The following is a 17,722-nucleotide window of genomic DNA, read 5'->3' as shown; positions in this document are numbered from 1 at the left end:
TTTAATTATGGCATACAGAGGAAAATAAACTTATAAAACAAAGTTTTGGCCATTACAAATAATTATGAGTAAATGATCTTAATCACATCTCATTATATACATGTCCAGGAGTATTTATAGGTGTATATCTAAAAGTGGAACTGCTGATCTGTAGGCTAAGTGTAGTTTTCACTTCACTAGATTGTGCCAAACTGATCTTCAAAGTGGTTATAACAGTTCACGCTCTCATCAGCAATGTAGGAGAGTTCCTGTTGCTCCAAATCCTAATATTAATATTTGTACATGTTTACATGCTGCCAATCTGACCAAAGTTTAATCTTCACTCCCTATTTATTAAGGAAACAATTCTTCAAGGAACTTTTATTTTTCTGCATGTCTTATGAGTAAGGTGAGAATAGCTTTTGTTTTAGACTTTCTCTTCAAGGATGTTTGTATAGTGAACAGCCTTGAGCAACATATGTATTATCTCCTTCCAGAGTAGAGGACTGTTTGTTTCCTGTCCAGTATAATATATTCCCTCTAGATTAAGAGGGTTTGCTTGCAGCTTATTACAAAAGACTGGAGCTCCCTAAGCTTAGGATGCCTAAGTTAAGACACACTAAGTATGCACACCTGATTTCTGCATAGCTCCTATAGGAGTCAAGAGGAAATGATACAAACATGATGCTCATGCTAATTGCTGCATCGTAAAGAACAGTCTGTTGTCTCTGCTCTAGAAGTTTCATGTCTTTCGCCAGCATCCATGAATCTGTGTCAGGCTGACCTGTTAGCTTGCAAGCAGGGTATAATCTCAGACTATTCATACTTCTTGACAGTTATTAATGAGGATAATCATCTTTTCTTGTTGTTTATTGGTTTCTTGGTCCTTCCCATTTGTGAGCTATTTTTGGGGGGTCCATTTTTTAATTCAATTGTTTCACTTACTATCTGACTAAATGTTCTTGATATATTCTGAATACTGACTTTATGTAGTTAATTGCATTTTAAATATCTTCTTTGTCTGTGTTTTGCATTTTAACTTTGCTTATAATATACCTTTTTAAACAGAAGTTTAAAACATTAATATAGTAAAATTATAATTTATGATTTGTATTTTTGTTTTTCTTTTGTTAAGAAATCATTCTTTACCCTATATACTTGTCTGAAAGTTAAAAATTTTGTTCTTCCCTATTATGCACTCAGTCAGCTGAAATGATTTATATATGTGGGGTGAGTTATTATGGCTATCTATCGTCGTTTAACAAGCCACCCAAAAATCTAGTGGCTTAAATGTCACATGGTACTATTTTTCATAATTCTGTGGGCTGACTGCTGCTTCAAAGAACCAATTTTTGGTTTTGTTTATTTTCTCTATAGTGTACCTATTCTCTATTTCATTTATTTCTACTCCAAACATGATTTCTTCTTTCTGCTTTCCTTAGACTTAGCCTACTATTCTTTTCCCAAGAAGATTAAGTTATTGATTGAAATATTTCTTTTTTCTTTTTAAGATTTTTTTTTTTTTAATTTATACAAGCACTGGGTACAGTCAGAAGCGCGGGAGGGTGAGAGAATTCACCAGAGCCGGAGCGGGGAGCAGAGCAGGCAGAAGGACCGAAGTACACTGCTGAGGGGAGCAGCGGGCGGCAGGAGAGGTCTGCGCGCCATGTGGGACCCTCCTCCGGTGGCCGGGGAGCAGCCGGGGAGCAGCCGGGGAGCAGCCGGGGATCGAACCGGCGCTGCAGAGGCTGCGGGCAGCTTCGCAACCCAGTGCTCAACTGCTGCGCCACCAGGGAGGTCCTATTTCTTTTTTCTTAACAGGCTTTTAGAGCTAAATATTTTCCTGTAAACATTACTTTAGCTACACTCCACAAATTTTGGTATATTTTGTTTTCATTCATCTCAAAATATTTTTTGATTTCTGCTTGATTTCTTCCTTGACCCATTGGTTAGTTAAGAATGTGTTGTTTAATTTCCTCATTTTTCTGAGTTAAATTTCTTTCCCCCTACTCTTGATACCTAATTTTATTCCACAATGTTTAGAGAACATACTTTGCATTATTTCCATTCTTTTAATTTTATTGAGTTGTTTATAGTGCAAATACTGTTTATCTGAAGAATGCTCCATGTGTACCTGAGAAGTATGTCTTATCTCCTCATTGAATGAAAAATTTTATTTATGTCTATTGGATGTAGTTGCTTTGTAGTGCTGGTCAGGTCTTCTATTTCCTTGCTAATCTTCTGTTTAGTTGTTCTCTCCGTTACCAAAAGTGGGCTACTGAAATCTTCAGCTATTTTTAAATTGTCTATTCTGAGTTTTTTCTTTAATGGTTGATCTAGGGTTTACCATGTAAATCTTATCAAAATCACCTTTAGATTTAGTTAAATTCCAGTGATATATAGAAACATTACTCCCATATAGCTTTATTCCATTGTATCTATTAATGTTAAAAATCCAACAAAAACAGTTTTAATTACTTTAACATCTGTGGTCATCTCCTTATTAGCCCATTACAGCTGTGCTCTCACCCATCTCCTCTGCGCTGTTAATGGCAAATATATTACACCTCTATACATTATAAGCCAAATGATACATTATATACCTTACATTTTAAACATTACTTTTTAAATCAACTAAGAAAAGAAAGGAGAACAAGTATGCACTTAGACTGCCTGTTATAATTATGTAATTACCTTTATGAGTGCTCTTTGCTTTTTCATGAGGATTTGAATTACCATCTAGGGTCATTTGCTTTCAGTCTGAATATTTTCCTTAAATATTCCTTGCAAGGTGCCTGCTAGCACAAATTCTCTCAGTTTTTGCTTATCTGGTAAAGATTTTATTCTAACTTCAACTCTGAAAGATAGCTTTGCTAGATACAGATTCTATATCTACAAATAGATATTCAAGGTCAGAAAGCAGTAGGACAATATATTCAGAGTGTTCAAATTAAAAAAAAAAACCTACCAATTAGGGCATAAATTGCTCTATACATTAACACAATGAAATTGTGGCTTCTTAGAAGGTCAGTGCATGATACTTGTTCTGACCACGGAAAGCTTGTCCCATTTGCCTTATTCTTCCATTCCCTCCACTACTGTTTGAGAGGGCTCTTAGCCTTGAACAGAAGTTCTGTTACAAATGAAGTCAGCAGTTTTTTGGGAAAAGACTAGGAGCTATTTGCCTCGTGATCTGCTTCTCCCTTACCCCTTGCCTCTGGGAAAATCCCTAAGCAAAGCTCTGGAGATGAGTTGCTTGGTGGTAGTGGTGAGCATCCTGAATGCCTCTTAGCTTGCCTCTCCTGATATGGAACTACCAACAAACAAGCCAGGGCAAAGGTGATCTGGGCCCAAGTATTCTCAGTGTACTCTGTCTAAAGCAGAGCCTCCCTTTCATGAGGTAATAATGGGAAAAAGAAGGGACCCCTCGTCTTTCAATCATACTTGCCCAGAAACTTTGCCCTAGCAGTAGTTGGAGGCAGAATGAGAAAAACTGAAATTCTGCTTCTTCCAGAAAAAAAGCGCTGATTGGGAGCTGGTTGGAGAGGGAGCTCTGTGTTCTTGGCTATAGCATTCTTTTTTTTTTTTTTAAACATTAATTTTTTTTTAAGATTTATTTATTTTATACAAGAACCAGGTACAGGCCAGATGTGCGGGAGGGTGAGAGGATTCACCAGAGACAGAGCGGGGAACAGAACAGGCAGACTGACGAAATACACTGCTGAGGGGAGCAGCGGGAGCAGCAGGAGAGGTCTGCCCCGCCTTGGCTATAGCATTCTGAGCGGAATCTTTGTGCTGCTGCATAGGGGTGAGAAAGGGGTGGGGGAGGAGGGAGTGATATTGCTTCAAACACCACAAACTTTTGCCTTCTTGCCAAATTTTCTTAACTAGATACTTCTACATTTGTTGTTTGTCAGGACCATTTTCAGAAACATTAAATGACTGTATTGTTAAAAATAGTTTTTATTAGTTTTACAGAGGAGTAGTTCAATAAACTTCCCCTGCACTGGCAGAAGTCAAACTGTGCCTTCATTATTTATAGCTTTAAAATAACATCTCGATGTTTGGAAGAGTAAGTCCCTCTTTCTTATTTTTCTTCAAATTGCCTTAGATATTCTTTGTCCTTTATTCTTCAATTTGAATTTGAGGACAAGCTTGTTAAAGTACACAAAACCTTGCTGAGAGTCTATGAAAATTTTCTGAAGGTTAGCTTGGAATGAAATCATCTTTATAATACTGAGTCTTCCTATTCATTAAAATGGACTGTTTCTCCTATTAGGTCTCTAAAAAATGTCTTTAGAAGAAGTGTAGTTTTTTCCATGAAGGTTTTGCATGTCTTTGTGAGGCTGAATTCTAGGATGTTATTGCTTTTTTAAATAGTCTTTAAAATGTTTGGGCCTCCCTGGTGGCGCAAGAGGTTAAGACACAACCTATGAAGCTATCCACAGCCACTGCAGCATGAGTTCGATCCCCAGCCAGGGAGCTAGCCACATGGCACAGCAGACTTCTCCTGACTTGCCCACTGCTCCCCTCAGCAATGTATTTAAGTCAATCTGCCTATTCTGCTCCCCACTCTGTCTCTGGTGAATCCTCTTACCCCTTACACCTCTGGACTGTACCCCAGATCTTGTATGCATAAATAAATAAAACTTTAAAAAATGTTTTATGTTCTACCGTTTTATATTAAGGTCTAAGAATGAAATTAAAAAAACCTGATTTTGTATTTAGCATCCTTGCTAAACTATATTACTAGTTTTAATAATTTGACTGTAGAGCTCTTAGATTTCTATGTAACCATTTATATTATTTTGTTATATTATATGCTATAATGTTATATTATATTATTTTGTTTCTTTTTATCTATCCCATGTACCTTTTATTTCTTAAGCTTTTCTTTCTGTGTACTATAAAATTCCAAAAAACCTATTAAGAAATAGTTGTGGTAGGCATTATTTTCTTATTCCTGATTTTAAAGGAAATACTTCAAATATTCCAGTTTTAATAATAATTTTACACTAGGTTTTCAATCAGGCATTGGAAGCTTCCTTTCATTTCCAGTTTACTAATACTTTTGATCATAAATAATAACTTCAGCTAACATTTATCAGGTATAGACCAGGTGTCAGGCATTATTCTAAGTACTTTACATGGATTAACTAATTATATGCTCAAGTAATCTCTGAGGTTATTATTCCCATTATCATGAGTAAAAAGATACAGTAAAATTAAATAATCTGTCTGTGTTCCACAGCAGAGCTAGAATTTGAAATAAGATCTCTGACTTAAAAGCCTTCAGTCTTAACCACTTTTTTATATTGCTTCTTAGAATGAGTGTTAAATTTCCTCAAATGTCTTTTCTGTATTTGAGTGGACCATATGGTGGTTGGTTGTTTTTGTTTATTTGTTTGTTTGTTTACCTACTGAATGGTTTGTTAATGTGGTGAGTCAACTACATTAACAATTTTTTAAAATGTGAAATCATCTTTGAATTTCTTAGATAAATTCAATTGATCACAACATCTTCGTTTTTAAAATACATTGATGGATTTCATTTGATAATATTTTATTTTGGACTTTTGTATCTAAGTTCAAATGTGGCACTGACTTACAGTATTCATGGTTTTGGTACCTAGGTTATACTGAGTTGGGTATCTGGTGACATTTCAATATTCATTATCAGGCTGATAAATATAGATATCTTTTAGATACAATCCCAGTGAGATTTTTTTTTTAATATATAGAATTTCTATCATTTTTTAAAAAGATTTATTTATTTATTTATTTATTTATTTATTTATTTATTTATTTATTTATTTATTTATTTATACAAGCACTGGGTACAGTCAGAAGCACAGGAGGGTGAGAGAATTCACCAGAGCTAGAGTGGGGAGCAGAACAGGCAGACTGACGAACTATACTGCTGAGGGGAGCAGTGGGTGGCAGGAGAGGTCTGTTGCGCCATGTGGGACCCTCGGTGGCCGGGGATCAAACCGGTGCTGCAGAGACTGCGGGCAGCTTCACAAACCAGTGCTCTACCGCTGCGTCACTGGGGAGGCCCCCCAGTGGGATTCTTGACATCCAAGCAAACACTAAGCAGTGGACAAAAGTGCCCAGGAGCATCTGGGCTACTTACTCATGAATGGTGGTCTAGGATTGCCAAAACCAGCAAAACAGTATAATATATTCTGTCCCAGAAGATCTGAAGATGGCTGATTCTTAATCTGCTTAAAAACCACTGGCTGCCTTTTATTCATCCATATTCACACCCAAACAGAATAAAAGTAAGAATACTTTTAATATACTTTATGGTTTACAAAATAACATTTTATTTTTTTAAATTTTTTTTTAAGGTTTCTTAAACATTCCATTGTGCTTTTTTTTTAAGATTTATTTATTTATTTATACAAGCACTGGGTACAGTCAGAAGCGCGGGAGGGTGAGAGAATTCACCAGAGCCAGAGCGGGGAGCAGAGCAGGCAGAAGGACCGAAGTACACAACTGAGGGGAGCAGCGGGCGGCAGGAGAGGTCTGCACACCATGTGGGACCCTCCTCTGGTGGCTGGGGAGCAGCTCGGAATCGAACCCACGCTGCAGAGGCTGCGGGCAGCTTCGCAACCCAGCACTCAGCCACTGCGCCACTGGGGAGGCCCCAAAATAACATTTTATTTCACTGAACTTATCCAGTACTCTTTAAGAGTCATGTATCTGTCTTAATGATTATCCTTGACCTATAGATGGTGTAAGTGAAGATTACTTAACTAGGCTAATCAGTTAGTAGGGGAAATGAGTTAAAAAAAATCTTCACTCATATGTTGTATATTAAGAAGCAAAACAAAATAATGATTAAAACAAAAATATATGTTTAGACTATAAGACCAAATTAGGTTAACTGAAGGAAAAAGCAATGCAGAATGGGTTAATCTGGTTAAAGGGTCAAGTGTAGAATGGAGGATGGAATTGAGCTTTTGGTGATAAACATAATGTGTTACAGACAGATGTTGATTGCTAATGATGCTTACCTGAAACCTACATATTACAATGGAATGTTAGTTCAATGAAAGTTGAAATACATGGAAAAAAAAATCAAAACATTAAAAAAAGCTGTTTTTCTTTACTTCAATCTCATCAAGAAAGAATTTCTTGTGGGAGTGATTCTAGATGATACAGTAGGAGAGATTCTAGATCATATACTGACAACAACAAGTGACTTAATTGTTATTGACACTACAAGAAAGAAATAACGAATTTTCAAAGGGGAATTGGAGAAACTTTCATGTCTGTTGATCATATAGAAATGCTCAATTCACAATGAATATGCCAATAAGAATTTTAATGTATCTCTTAACTTTATAGGTTAGCAATCTATTTTTTAAACACAAAGTTACTGTGTCTCTGCTTGCTGCCAGGCATTTTTCTAAGCACTACAGTAGGTTGGACAAAATTGACAGAGAAAAGTCTGAAATATATTTATTAATAATTTAGAAACATCTTACCATAATGTAGAGCTGTTTGACCTTCATTGTCCTGTAAAAAAAACAAACATATAATACATTTTAGAAATCTGAGCTACTGAAGTAGTAGGAGAGTACATAAGCTACAGTAAACACACTCAGTGGACCAAAGTTCAACATTTATGAGACACAGGAAAAGAAAACATTTCTTTGAGCCTCTCAGTAATTTTCAACAGAGCTTGCTCTGTTGGAAAGCAGAGAAAAGTAGAATGGTAACTTGTGCACTGCACCAGCTATAGAAAAGTGAAAGCATAACAACAGTTACAGAAAGTAAACCAGGGGAATCCCTTAAAATGCAGCAGACTGATTACCCAGTAAGTGACAGAAAAATGGGTGCTGTATATAATTTATCTTAGCTACTATTACGTTTTTTTCTATACTTGCTCCCAAATCTGTCTAAAAGGTCTGTGATTTATTTAAGAGTCAATAACATTTTAATCCCTTTTTCATGACTCACTAATTCTAGGCTCATAACATTAGGCTTCCTACTTAGATCAAATATAGAGAAATGTGTCTTCAAGGCACACGCCTGAAGTTTAATAAAGTCAAAAGTTCCCACAATTTACTCAAGAAACTCCAAGAGTTAATTTTTTTGTTCTTTAAAAAACCAAGATATCCTAACTAGATATACTAATTATAGCACAAATGAGTACTTTTTAGCAATGCTATTCTTAAACTGAGAGCAGGTAATCACATTACAAGAGCAACAATCAGGATTAAGCACAGGTGAAAAGCAGAATTTAGTAATTAATCTAATATGCACTTAGCAGTAAGTATGATCATTCAGATGCACAGAAATACAAATAAATGCTTAATCATTACTGTGAATACCTGGGAGAGGGTGGGGTGAGATTATTTCTTAAATCTTTAGGCACGTCATAGTTGCCTTTCCCACTTTCTAAAAGCTGAATGTGGAAGTTGGTCCCCACAACATTTTGGCTATGGTTCTCTTTACTTAATGCCCTAGGAAGAAAAACAAAAAGCTCCCACAGTGAACTTATTCTCTGGATCAGATATGTAGTAAGAAAAAAGTCATGTCTTAAGGACTTTTTAAGAACTAGATAGGTTTGGCAGTCATGACAGCTGGTGAGGTCAGGAGGATAAACTTGAGCCATTATACATTAATTTTTTTCCTATGAGGGAATGGGAGTGCTCACTGGATTTTGAGGTGAGGTGTTGGTGGTTGGGTGGAGATATGAAGTCAATATTTTTTTTTATAGATTTTATTCTATTTATACAAGAGCTGGGGTACAGGCCAGATGCACAGGAGGGTGAGAGGATTCACCAGAGATAGAGTGAACAGAACAGGCAGACTGACAAAATACACTGCTGAGGGAAGCAGCAGGCGAGACAGGAGAGGTCTGCTCGCCTGAAGTCAATATTTTTGAGGAATCCTAGGAATATGACTGAGGTACACAGTGGCTAAGTTTGGGATGTGCATTAAACATCATAAGGAAACTAGAATCTAAGGGGAATAAAAGATGGAAAGCACCAAGAAGTTAGAAAGATAGACACTTTTTGCCTACCTTTTTTCTTTTTCAATACAAATCCTACCTTGTTGCCTGCCTCCCTCTGGCTTTGCTCTGCCTCCAAGGTTAAGGAAAGGTAGGGTAAGAGAGCTCAGGAAGCTACAGTGATGCTCCTGAGTGGCAGCATGAATCTATGTGGCAGAGTATTCCATCCTGCCTGGCTCTAGTTAAGGACAATTTTGAAAGAACTGTTACTGATTGTTACGGCTTGACATATCTACTTTGCCTGTTTCCAATGCTGATCAGTAAAATGTGTGTGTGTGTGTGGGTATGTGTGTGTGTAAGTATATGTAGATACACAACTACCGAGCTTATACAAATTCACATTTACGGCTTAAAAATCCAGCAATGGAACACAATGGAACATACAATTTCAGAAAAGGCCTAAGCTATTGCAACATAGTAAATAGGACCCTATTTACTATCCATCAAACAAGGTTATATTTTCCACAATTATCCATGTTTAGAGAATACAGTCTTCTTGCTACTTATGCATTAATTTGTTTAAGCACTGTACTTAATATATACTCTGTTCCATATATACTCAGTTTTTTTTAATTTCTAATTGTTTGTCTTCATTAGGGAGGTAGAAACATAATTTCTATTAATCACTTTACCAATGAATATTAAATTTATATCTCTACCACAACTTCCAGTTATTTAAAAAGTATTTAGTGAGCTCCTATTATGTTGCAGTCATTGTTTTAGGTTCCAGAAACAGCAGTGAGCAAGACAGAGAAGGTCCCTGATGTTATAAATTTTATATTCAAATAAGGGAAGTAATGAACAGCCAAATCCATTACATAACAAGGAGTATTAAGTACCCTGGAAGGAAAATACAAAGCAGAAAGAGTCTAGTGTGACATGGGGTGCTGTTTTAGACGTAGATAGGCAGAAATAAGGTATGTTTATACAGAGAACTGATGAAAATTCCAGGGGTGCAGGTAACCCAAGTTGAGCTAATATGCACATCACCCTCCAGAGCTAAATGTCAGTACTATATGCAGGGAAAACCCATTAGCATTTTTCTCGCAGGATTTAGAAAATGGAGCCAGGGGATGGAAATCTGTGTATAGAGAAGGTTCTTTCCTCCCTGATAAAAAACACTGGGTGTAATGAAATAAGTCAGACACTAAAGGACAAATATTGTATGATGATTTTACTTAGATGAAGTACCTAGGGTAGTCAGATCCACAGAGACTGAAATACAATAGTGGTTACCAGGGGCTGGAGGGAAGAAAGAAAGGGAATAGCTGCTTAATAGGTAAAGAATTTCATTTTGGGATGGTGCATATTTTCTGGAGCTGAAGAGTAGAAATGGTTGCACAATAATGTACTTAATATACATCGATTATATTTAGTCATTGAACCATATACTCAAAAGTGGTTACAGTGGTTTATTATATGTTAAGCATATTTTATCACAATTAAAAAAAAAAAGTGAAAGATGTGAGCCAGGAAGTGCAAATGGCAATGGCCTGCACTTTGGAGAAAAACCAGTCTACAGTAGGAAAGAGTGAAATATTCACTAAGAAAAAGGTAGTGGTGAGAGAGGAAGAGAGATTCTCTGGTTCTTGTCATTCTAACCATATCCTTGCTTTTCTGGGTTAGGTGAAACAGCAGCAATACACTCCCTAGACAAATGTGATCATTCTTGCCACTTGCAAACAGGAATCCTCCTTAACACAGGATGCAAAGCAATTACGCCTGAACCTTGTTCATCTTCCTAATTTCTTCTCCTCCCAATTTTGACTGCTAATCCCAATGTCTGTACTCTTACTGCTGTAAATGCTCTGAACGCTACTTGAAAACTGTTCTCTAACCTTTTAAAAATATTTCTGGCTTTTTTATCAAGCTTTAAAAATCTGCCGTTGATATATTTTAGTGTTTTAGATAGATATATTTTAGAGTACCTATATTTCTTTTATTTGAGCTTGGGGGAGAAAGCGAGTGAGTCTACATGTTATGTGGGCTGTGCTGCATGAGATTTGCTTACTGTTGATTGCTTCTTGTGTGCTTTTTGAAGTTTGAACTGTAAATTCATTTTAAGTGTGCTTTATCTGTTAAAAATTCTTTGCTGTGTTCCCTGGATTGAGAGCCTATCTTTCCAGGTTGATTTCTTTTGTTTCTGCAGGCTCTATATCATTCTGAGATCCCTAAATTAACTTCTTAGCCTGGGGAACACTTAAAAGTAGTGTAAATTTTAAAAAGACAAACCTCTCCTCATACCCAACTCTGGCTCCTGAGCTTGGAGGACAGGCCATGACAAATGTTCTATAAGTCAACTCTTTTGGGCAGACTCATAAATTTCCTTTTCCCCCAAAATGGCTAGTGTTCTTTGAGATCTCTACCCTTTGAGATATCTACTAAGTCTGGCAAATCTACTCAGGGCAACCCAGTATTGGTTTAAACCTACCATTTTCTTTTTAAAGCTTTGGAATTTTATAAACTTTATTTAAGGCTCACTGTGTTTCTTAGCTGTGCTTTGGCTGATGGAGAGTTACATTGATTTTTCATAATTTCAGCATCATTTAAAGGAACACCTTTTATATTTTATCCTGCATTTCTGAGTGTTTTGTGTTGTGAGAATTTCCAGATTATTTAGTAAGGAATCTTGCAGGAAAAGGAAATCTCCTCAACATTTAAGACTCAGTTCATCTTCTTTGGGAAACCTTCCCACTGCCCCTGTTCGACTAGTGTGGAATAGCATATACTATCTACACTCACCTAGCTCTTTTACTAAGACTACAACTTCTTGTAGGCAAGTCCTGCACCCAGTTCCCATCATAGTGTCCTCCATTCAGTATGTGTTTAGCAAATATTTATGAAATAAGAGAATGCTTATACTCTCTAATCTTTCTTACTGATTTATTCTCTAATCTCTTGACCTACCTTTTTTTTTTAATGGAACATAAAAATAAAGTTTTACTATTTCCACATATTTGTTCATATAGCATGGAATAAAATGACAGATGTAATAATCCAATGAGAGCCTAAACAGTGGACAGGAGACTTAGCTTACTATTAACGAGGTATAAAATCACTTCTATATTCAGTCTGGTTTCTAGATTATTCTTCCTTCTAACTGTGCGTGAATCAAGGCACTCTTTAGAATTTTTATATCTTACTTTGCTATTTTTGGTCATGCCTCCATTTTATTAATAATTATTATTTATGGACTTAGTTTTCTTTATTTCTAGACTAGGTACCCTATTGAATATAAGAATTACATATTTTTTATTCTATTAAATGAGGTACTGATGGAAAATATTAAGTATTTTGCTCAGGATTAATTACAGGAAGCATTATTTTATCCCTTTAACACTAAGTAAAAGGTTGGAAGACAGCCCTGTAAGTAAATGAGATACCCTAAAAAGGCAGGGACAGCCAGGGATGGGCACTATGTAACATTTAAGAGATGAATCCATTAAAAAGACATAACACTAATATATATGCATCAAATAAAGAATCATCAAAATATATAAAACAACTATTAACAGACCTAAAACAGGTCTGTTTTTAGGGGACTTCAAGATCCTGTAAGAACAGTGAGGAACAACCTCCAAGTCAATGGGTGGCACTTGATGGTAGAAAGCAGAGCCTTTGTAGACTCTACCCTTGATGTCAACTCTATGGCAGAAGGTGGAATTTTCCAGACTCCACCCCTGAGTGGGGGCTGGTGGGAAATCAGCACTGAGGTAGGATTTTGGCAGTTAAGTTGCTGGAACTTTTGGCATTAAGTTGCTGGGGCTTTTGGGCAATTAAGCTGTTACTGCCGGTGAGGAGGGGTATTTGTGTAGAAGCCACCAGTTTATCATGGTGCAGTTTCAGCTTGTACTTTGGTCTCTGCTTATTGGACACTGTCTGGGGTAAGGCAGATGGCATATGGCCATATGCTAGCTGGTAAATACACACTCTCAGTTCTCCCTTTTAGCACTCCCTGTGTAAATAAATCCTGTTATTATTGTTTATTTCCATTGTCTGCTTTTGGGTCATGTCCTTTGTTTCCAAACACAGGGGTGAGGACCCACCAACTCAGTAAATTTGGTTCTCCTAGGTTTGTTCTGTTTCAACACCATTTACATCAAATGGATAGATCAAACCACACAGAATGTGCAATGAAACAGCCTTAAATGAGGAATAAGGCCAGACTGGCTTTATAGGGCGCTGTACCCTGGGCAAGTTGAGCACACACTCTTCTCAAGTACACATGGAATATTCTCGAGGACTGACCACATGTTGGGACACAAAACAAGTGTTGATAAATTCATAATGATTGAAATCATATTAAGTATCTTCTCTGATCATGGTGGTATAAAACTAGAAATCAAACACAAAGAAAAAGGTGGGGAAAATCTCAAATATGGGGAGACTAAACATGCTACTGAATAACTACTGGGTTAACTAGGAAAACAGGAGAAATTAAAGAACAGCTGGAAATAAATGAAAATGAAGATACAAACTATCAGAACCTATGGGACAGTACAAAAGTAATTAATAGGGAAATATATAGAGATACAGGCCTATGTCAAGAAGCAAGCTCAAATAAATAACATATCTTAAGGAATAAGGGAAAGAAAAATAAATGAAACCAAATCCACTAGAAGGAAATAATAAAAATTAGAGCAGAAATAAATGAAATAGAAATCAAAATGACATTTCAAAAGATCAAGGAGACCAAATGTTGGGTCTTTGGGAAAAAAAAAAGAAAATAGACAAACCTCTAGCTAGGCTCAATAATAAAAAATGGAGAAGAGTAGAATTCAGAATATAAATAATGATTTTTTGAAAACCTATGACATATCCAGGACACAATAAAAAATAAACCAGTTAGGGGGGCCACCCTGATGGCCTAGGAGCTAACTCTCTACACTATCACTGGAAGAGCCCACCATTGCAGCCTGAGTTAGATCCCTGTCAGGGAGCTAGCGCACCTCTCCTGTCTCACCCACTGCTCCCCTTAGCAGTGTATTTCAATAAATCTACCTGTTCTGTTTCCCACTCTGTCTCTGGTGAATCCTTTCACTCCCTGCAACTCTGGCCTATACCCCAGTTCTTCTATGCAAAAACAAGTAAATAAATATCTTTTAAAAAATAAATACACCAGTTTATAGTCTAGCTTATATATTGCAAAATAGAATCTCATATCTATAGATATGAGAAGGTAGTAATAAGTAAATAAAGTAGATTACAAAACTAGGAGTTTACTTTTGTTTTAAAAATGTTATCTAGCAGTAAAAAAAAGATAAGGAAAGCATCAGAAATGATAATATGGAGTTATCTCTAAAGCAAGACTATGGATGACTGAAATCTTTGTTTTCACTTACTATTTGTATTGTGTAAAAATTTCTATAATATATAAATACTACTTTTATAATAAAAAGTTACTATTCATTTGTAGTCTCTCTGAATTTGAATACCTTCCATATATTTACAAACTCATTTTTCAGTGATTATAACCGTGGCTTAGCTGTTTCCAATAAAAACTGATCAAGCCAATTAAAATCATGGTTTCTTATAAATGGCTCTTTACTGTTACAAGCATGATAGGGTTACCTCATACCTACCCCCATCCATTTCCAATTTGCAGTGTCTCTCAGATCACCATGCCTAATTTGGGGCTTTTGAGTGCAGATGCTGTAGGCTGAAGTGTTCTAGTGTTTAATGTGAAATACTGAGATTTCTGATCTTTCAATTTAGAGCATGTCTACCTAGAAATCAATTAAAGCAGGAACATGAACATAAGAACCATGACTACAACCACTAAATTGATTGGCAAGTGGGGAACAGAAAGACAGCAGGACTTATACTATTGTATTCCAAGAGCACCAGAGAAAAGGAGCAGGCTTTAAAACACATGAGGGATTTTCTTTAGTTCTCAACTGTTTATATATCTAAGCACCTTGATATGTCTAAACAATAGGCATTTGAGTGAAAACAAAGGATGCCTATTTTAAATTACTCTCTAATCAAATTATAGTCTTTAGGGACCCAAGTGTAAATTCTTTTTTTATTCATGTCTGGTAAGCCTAGTACATAATAAGCACTCAAGAATGTTAGCTCCAAGAACTTGATACTGACTCACATATAAAGGCTAGTTTTTTTTTTAAAGATTTATTTATTTATGCATATAAGAACTGGGGCACAGGCCAGAGGTGTGTGTGGGGGGTGGTGGTGAGAGGATTCACCAGAGACAGAGCTGGGAACAGAATAGGCAGATCAACCAAAGCACACTGCTGAGGGGGAGGAGCGGGTGAGTCAAGAGAGGTCTGCTATGCCATGTGGGTTGCTCCCTGGCTGGCTGGGGATTGAACTCGTGCTTCAGAAGCTGCTGACAGATTCATAGGTTGTGTCTTAACCCATCACACCACCAGGAAGGCTAGTTTTTAATCATTATTGCTAATTATTTTAAATCAACTACTGTGTTACAGTATTCTTATTATTCTGATACTTTAGTAAGGTACATCATCTTATATCTACAAAATCTTTCCCTCTGTTTGTCTTTGTGTGTCAAAACAGAATTTGTATTAAAGCAGGAATATGACTCCAAACATTTTTTCCTTGGTAACTTCAATACAAGATATAGGAACCCAAACCTTAGTCTTTATAAACATTCTGTTTGAAAATATATTACAAAGAATAAATGGAATTGAATGTCAAGAATGAGTAAGTGAAAGCTTTTACTCATCTGGTTTACAACTTATATCAGCTTATTTTTCTAAATTTAAGTTGATTAAATTTTTTGGTTGTTTCATTTCAAATGACCACACCAGAAGAGGGTTGTTTGTCATAGTTATTTATGCTTTTCCTTTCTGTTTTAGCTTAAAAGAAATGCTCAAATTCAATAAATATAGAGTTGTTATAAACAGCAGCAAAAACAATTCTAATAAATTAAAATTGGTCATACATTTGAAATCTTTGGTAAGGGGTTATACGCTAGGGTAAAATAAAAATACTCCGTTGAATTAAAAATAAAATAACATGATAAAGCTAACATGTAGAACAATTCAACCATAATTAAAATTCAAATTACAAAATTACATATAAAAATATGTTCCTCCATTCTATACCTCCACATCTTTTGTTCCCAAATAAATAATAATTTATAAGAAGCATAAATGATAAATTATAGGAATTTTAAATATTCTCATATAAAAAAAAATGTACCCATGATCCCCCTAAAAGGTTTTTCACCATCACCTTTAAGATGGTAAACTTCTTTCCATTTGGCCTCTTCCTCTGTTCCGCCCCTAGGAGGACTCAAAATTACCATGCATTCTACCTTAAGGCTGGTTCAAAAGCAGCCTTCTTCCCTATTATCCAACACAATGTCCCTTGTATCTGACTGCACATAAAAGTTAAACAATACCAAAATATAAACCACTTGCAGGAAAACCAAATACAGTTATACCTCACTAATCCTGGGACCTGATTTCTGGCATTCTCAAGTACCTGGACTAAGATCCAGAGCATGGGGGCAAAAGATGCTGGTATGGACTATATTAATCATGTGTGTCTAGGGGCTCAGTGCACAGAAGAATTCTTCTAGTGGGTTTGGGAAAGCATTGAAAGGTCAGCCTTCACCTATAACGTATGAGCTACAATAGGAGTCAGAAGAGACATGGGAAGTGAAAAGTGAAGCAAGGCAAGAAGTAGAGAACAGGAGTGCTCAGAGCCGAATGATGATTAGAAGAAGGAATGGGGGCAGAAATAATCGCAGCCAGCAAAAATTAGAAGCTGTGAAAGAGGTGGTAAGTTGTAGACATTTGAGACCACTGAGAATAGCCAGCCATAAAGAGGACTGGGCTACATGCCAACCAATAGATTTTAGCAATCTCAAGAGAGAAAGAGAAGCTTTAGCCCTATGCTTCAAACCATCTATAAATACCTATGGTATAGTATAATGATTTAAGAAGAAAGCAATAGAGTATAGAATATATTTTAGAAAAGATATTTTACAGAAAAACAGCTAACAATAAAAAGCAGAATGTAACTGCTCAGCTGTTTGAAACCCACTTTAATCTAGAAGGTTTTACTTTCCAAAGGGTGCTAGATAGTTGTAAGAGTAAGTAAAGAAAAAGGAAAAAACTGAATACCTATTATATGTTGGATATTTTATGAACATCATTTCTTTTAAAATGCATGACCACTATGCTACATAGACATTATTATTTCCCAAGCTGAGTAAACTAAGACTCAGACAGATTATATATTTGTAACTTGCCCAAGGTACCAGGTTATTGTAACATCAAAATCCAAGTTTTCTCAACTATAATATGTTACTAAAGGAGCAAGGGGAATTGACACAAATCAATACAAGTAAGAAGTATTTTTTATCAAAATTTTTATTTTTGTAGGTTAAAGGCTATGTAGGTTGGGCTGTCTAAGTTACAGTTTTATGTGCAACATGGTGGTGTAACTCCCTTTAGCATAAACTCAAAATTGATTATACATTTAGAGAGTTAATTATCTTACTCTTCAGGACTACACAATCATCTTTACTTCTCAGGTGACTGCTTACTTTTTCAAGTATACATATTTTGAGAAGCTGTAACTTAGTCTATTTTTACAGTTAACTTACTAAGTTAGGTACATAAGAAACAAACTGTTTTCTCTTCTGAAAGGTGTTTTGCTTACTTCATTATTGTTTCTGTCACACAGTAAATACTCAGTACATCTCAATCTGCTCTATTCAAAATCCCT

General features: G+C 36.0%; 1 protein-coding gene across 1 annotated transcript in view; it reads right to left on the bottom strand.

Annotated features, from left to right (window-relative positions):
- Positions 1-17,722, bottom strand: part of ACBD6 (acyl-CoA binding domain containing 6) — a gene marked incomplete at its 5' end in the record, with an annotated part of 175,241 nt that overhangs the window by 16,785 nt on the left and 140,734 nt on the right. The window contains one exon of the mRNA XM_084248872.1: positions 7,473-7,503. Coding sequence (XP_084104998.1) covers positions 7,473-7,503 — 31 coding nt within the window. The remainder of the gene's footprint in view (positions 1-7,472; positions 7,504-17,722) is intronic.

The sequence above is a fragment of the Talpa europaea genome (genome assembly GCF_964194135.1).
Source record: "Talpa europaea genome assembly, chromosome: 12".
NCBI classification, from domain to species: Eukaryota; Metazoa; Chordata; class Mammalia; order Eulipotyphla; family Talpidae; genus Talpa; species Talpa europaea.
The sequence above is the reverse complement of the archived record's forward strand: the minus strand, read 5'-3'. Positions and strand labels throughout refer to the sequence as shown.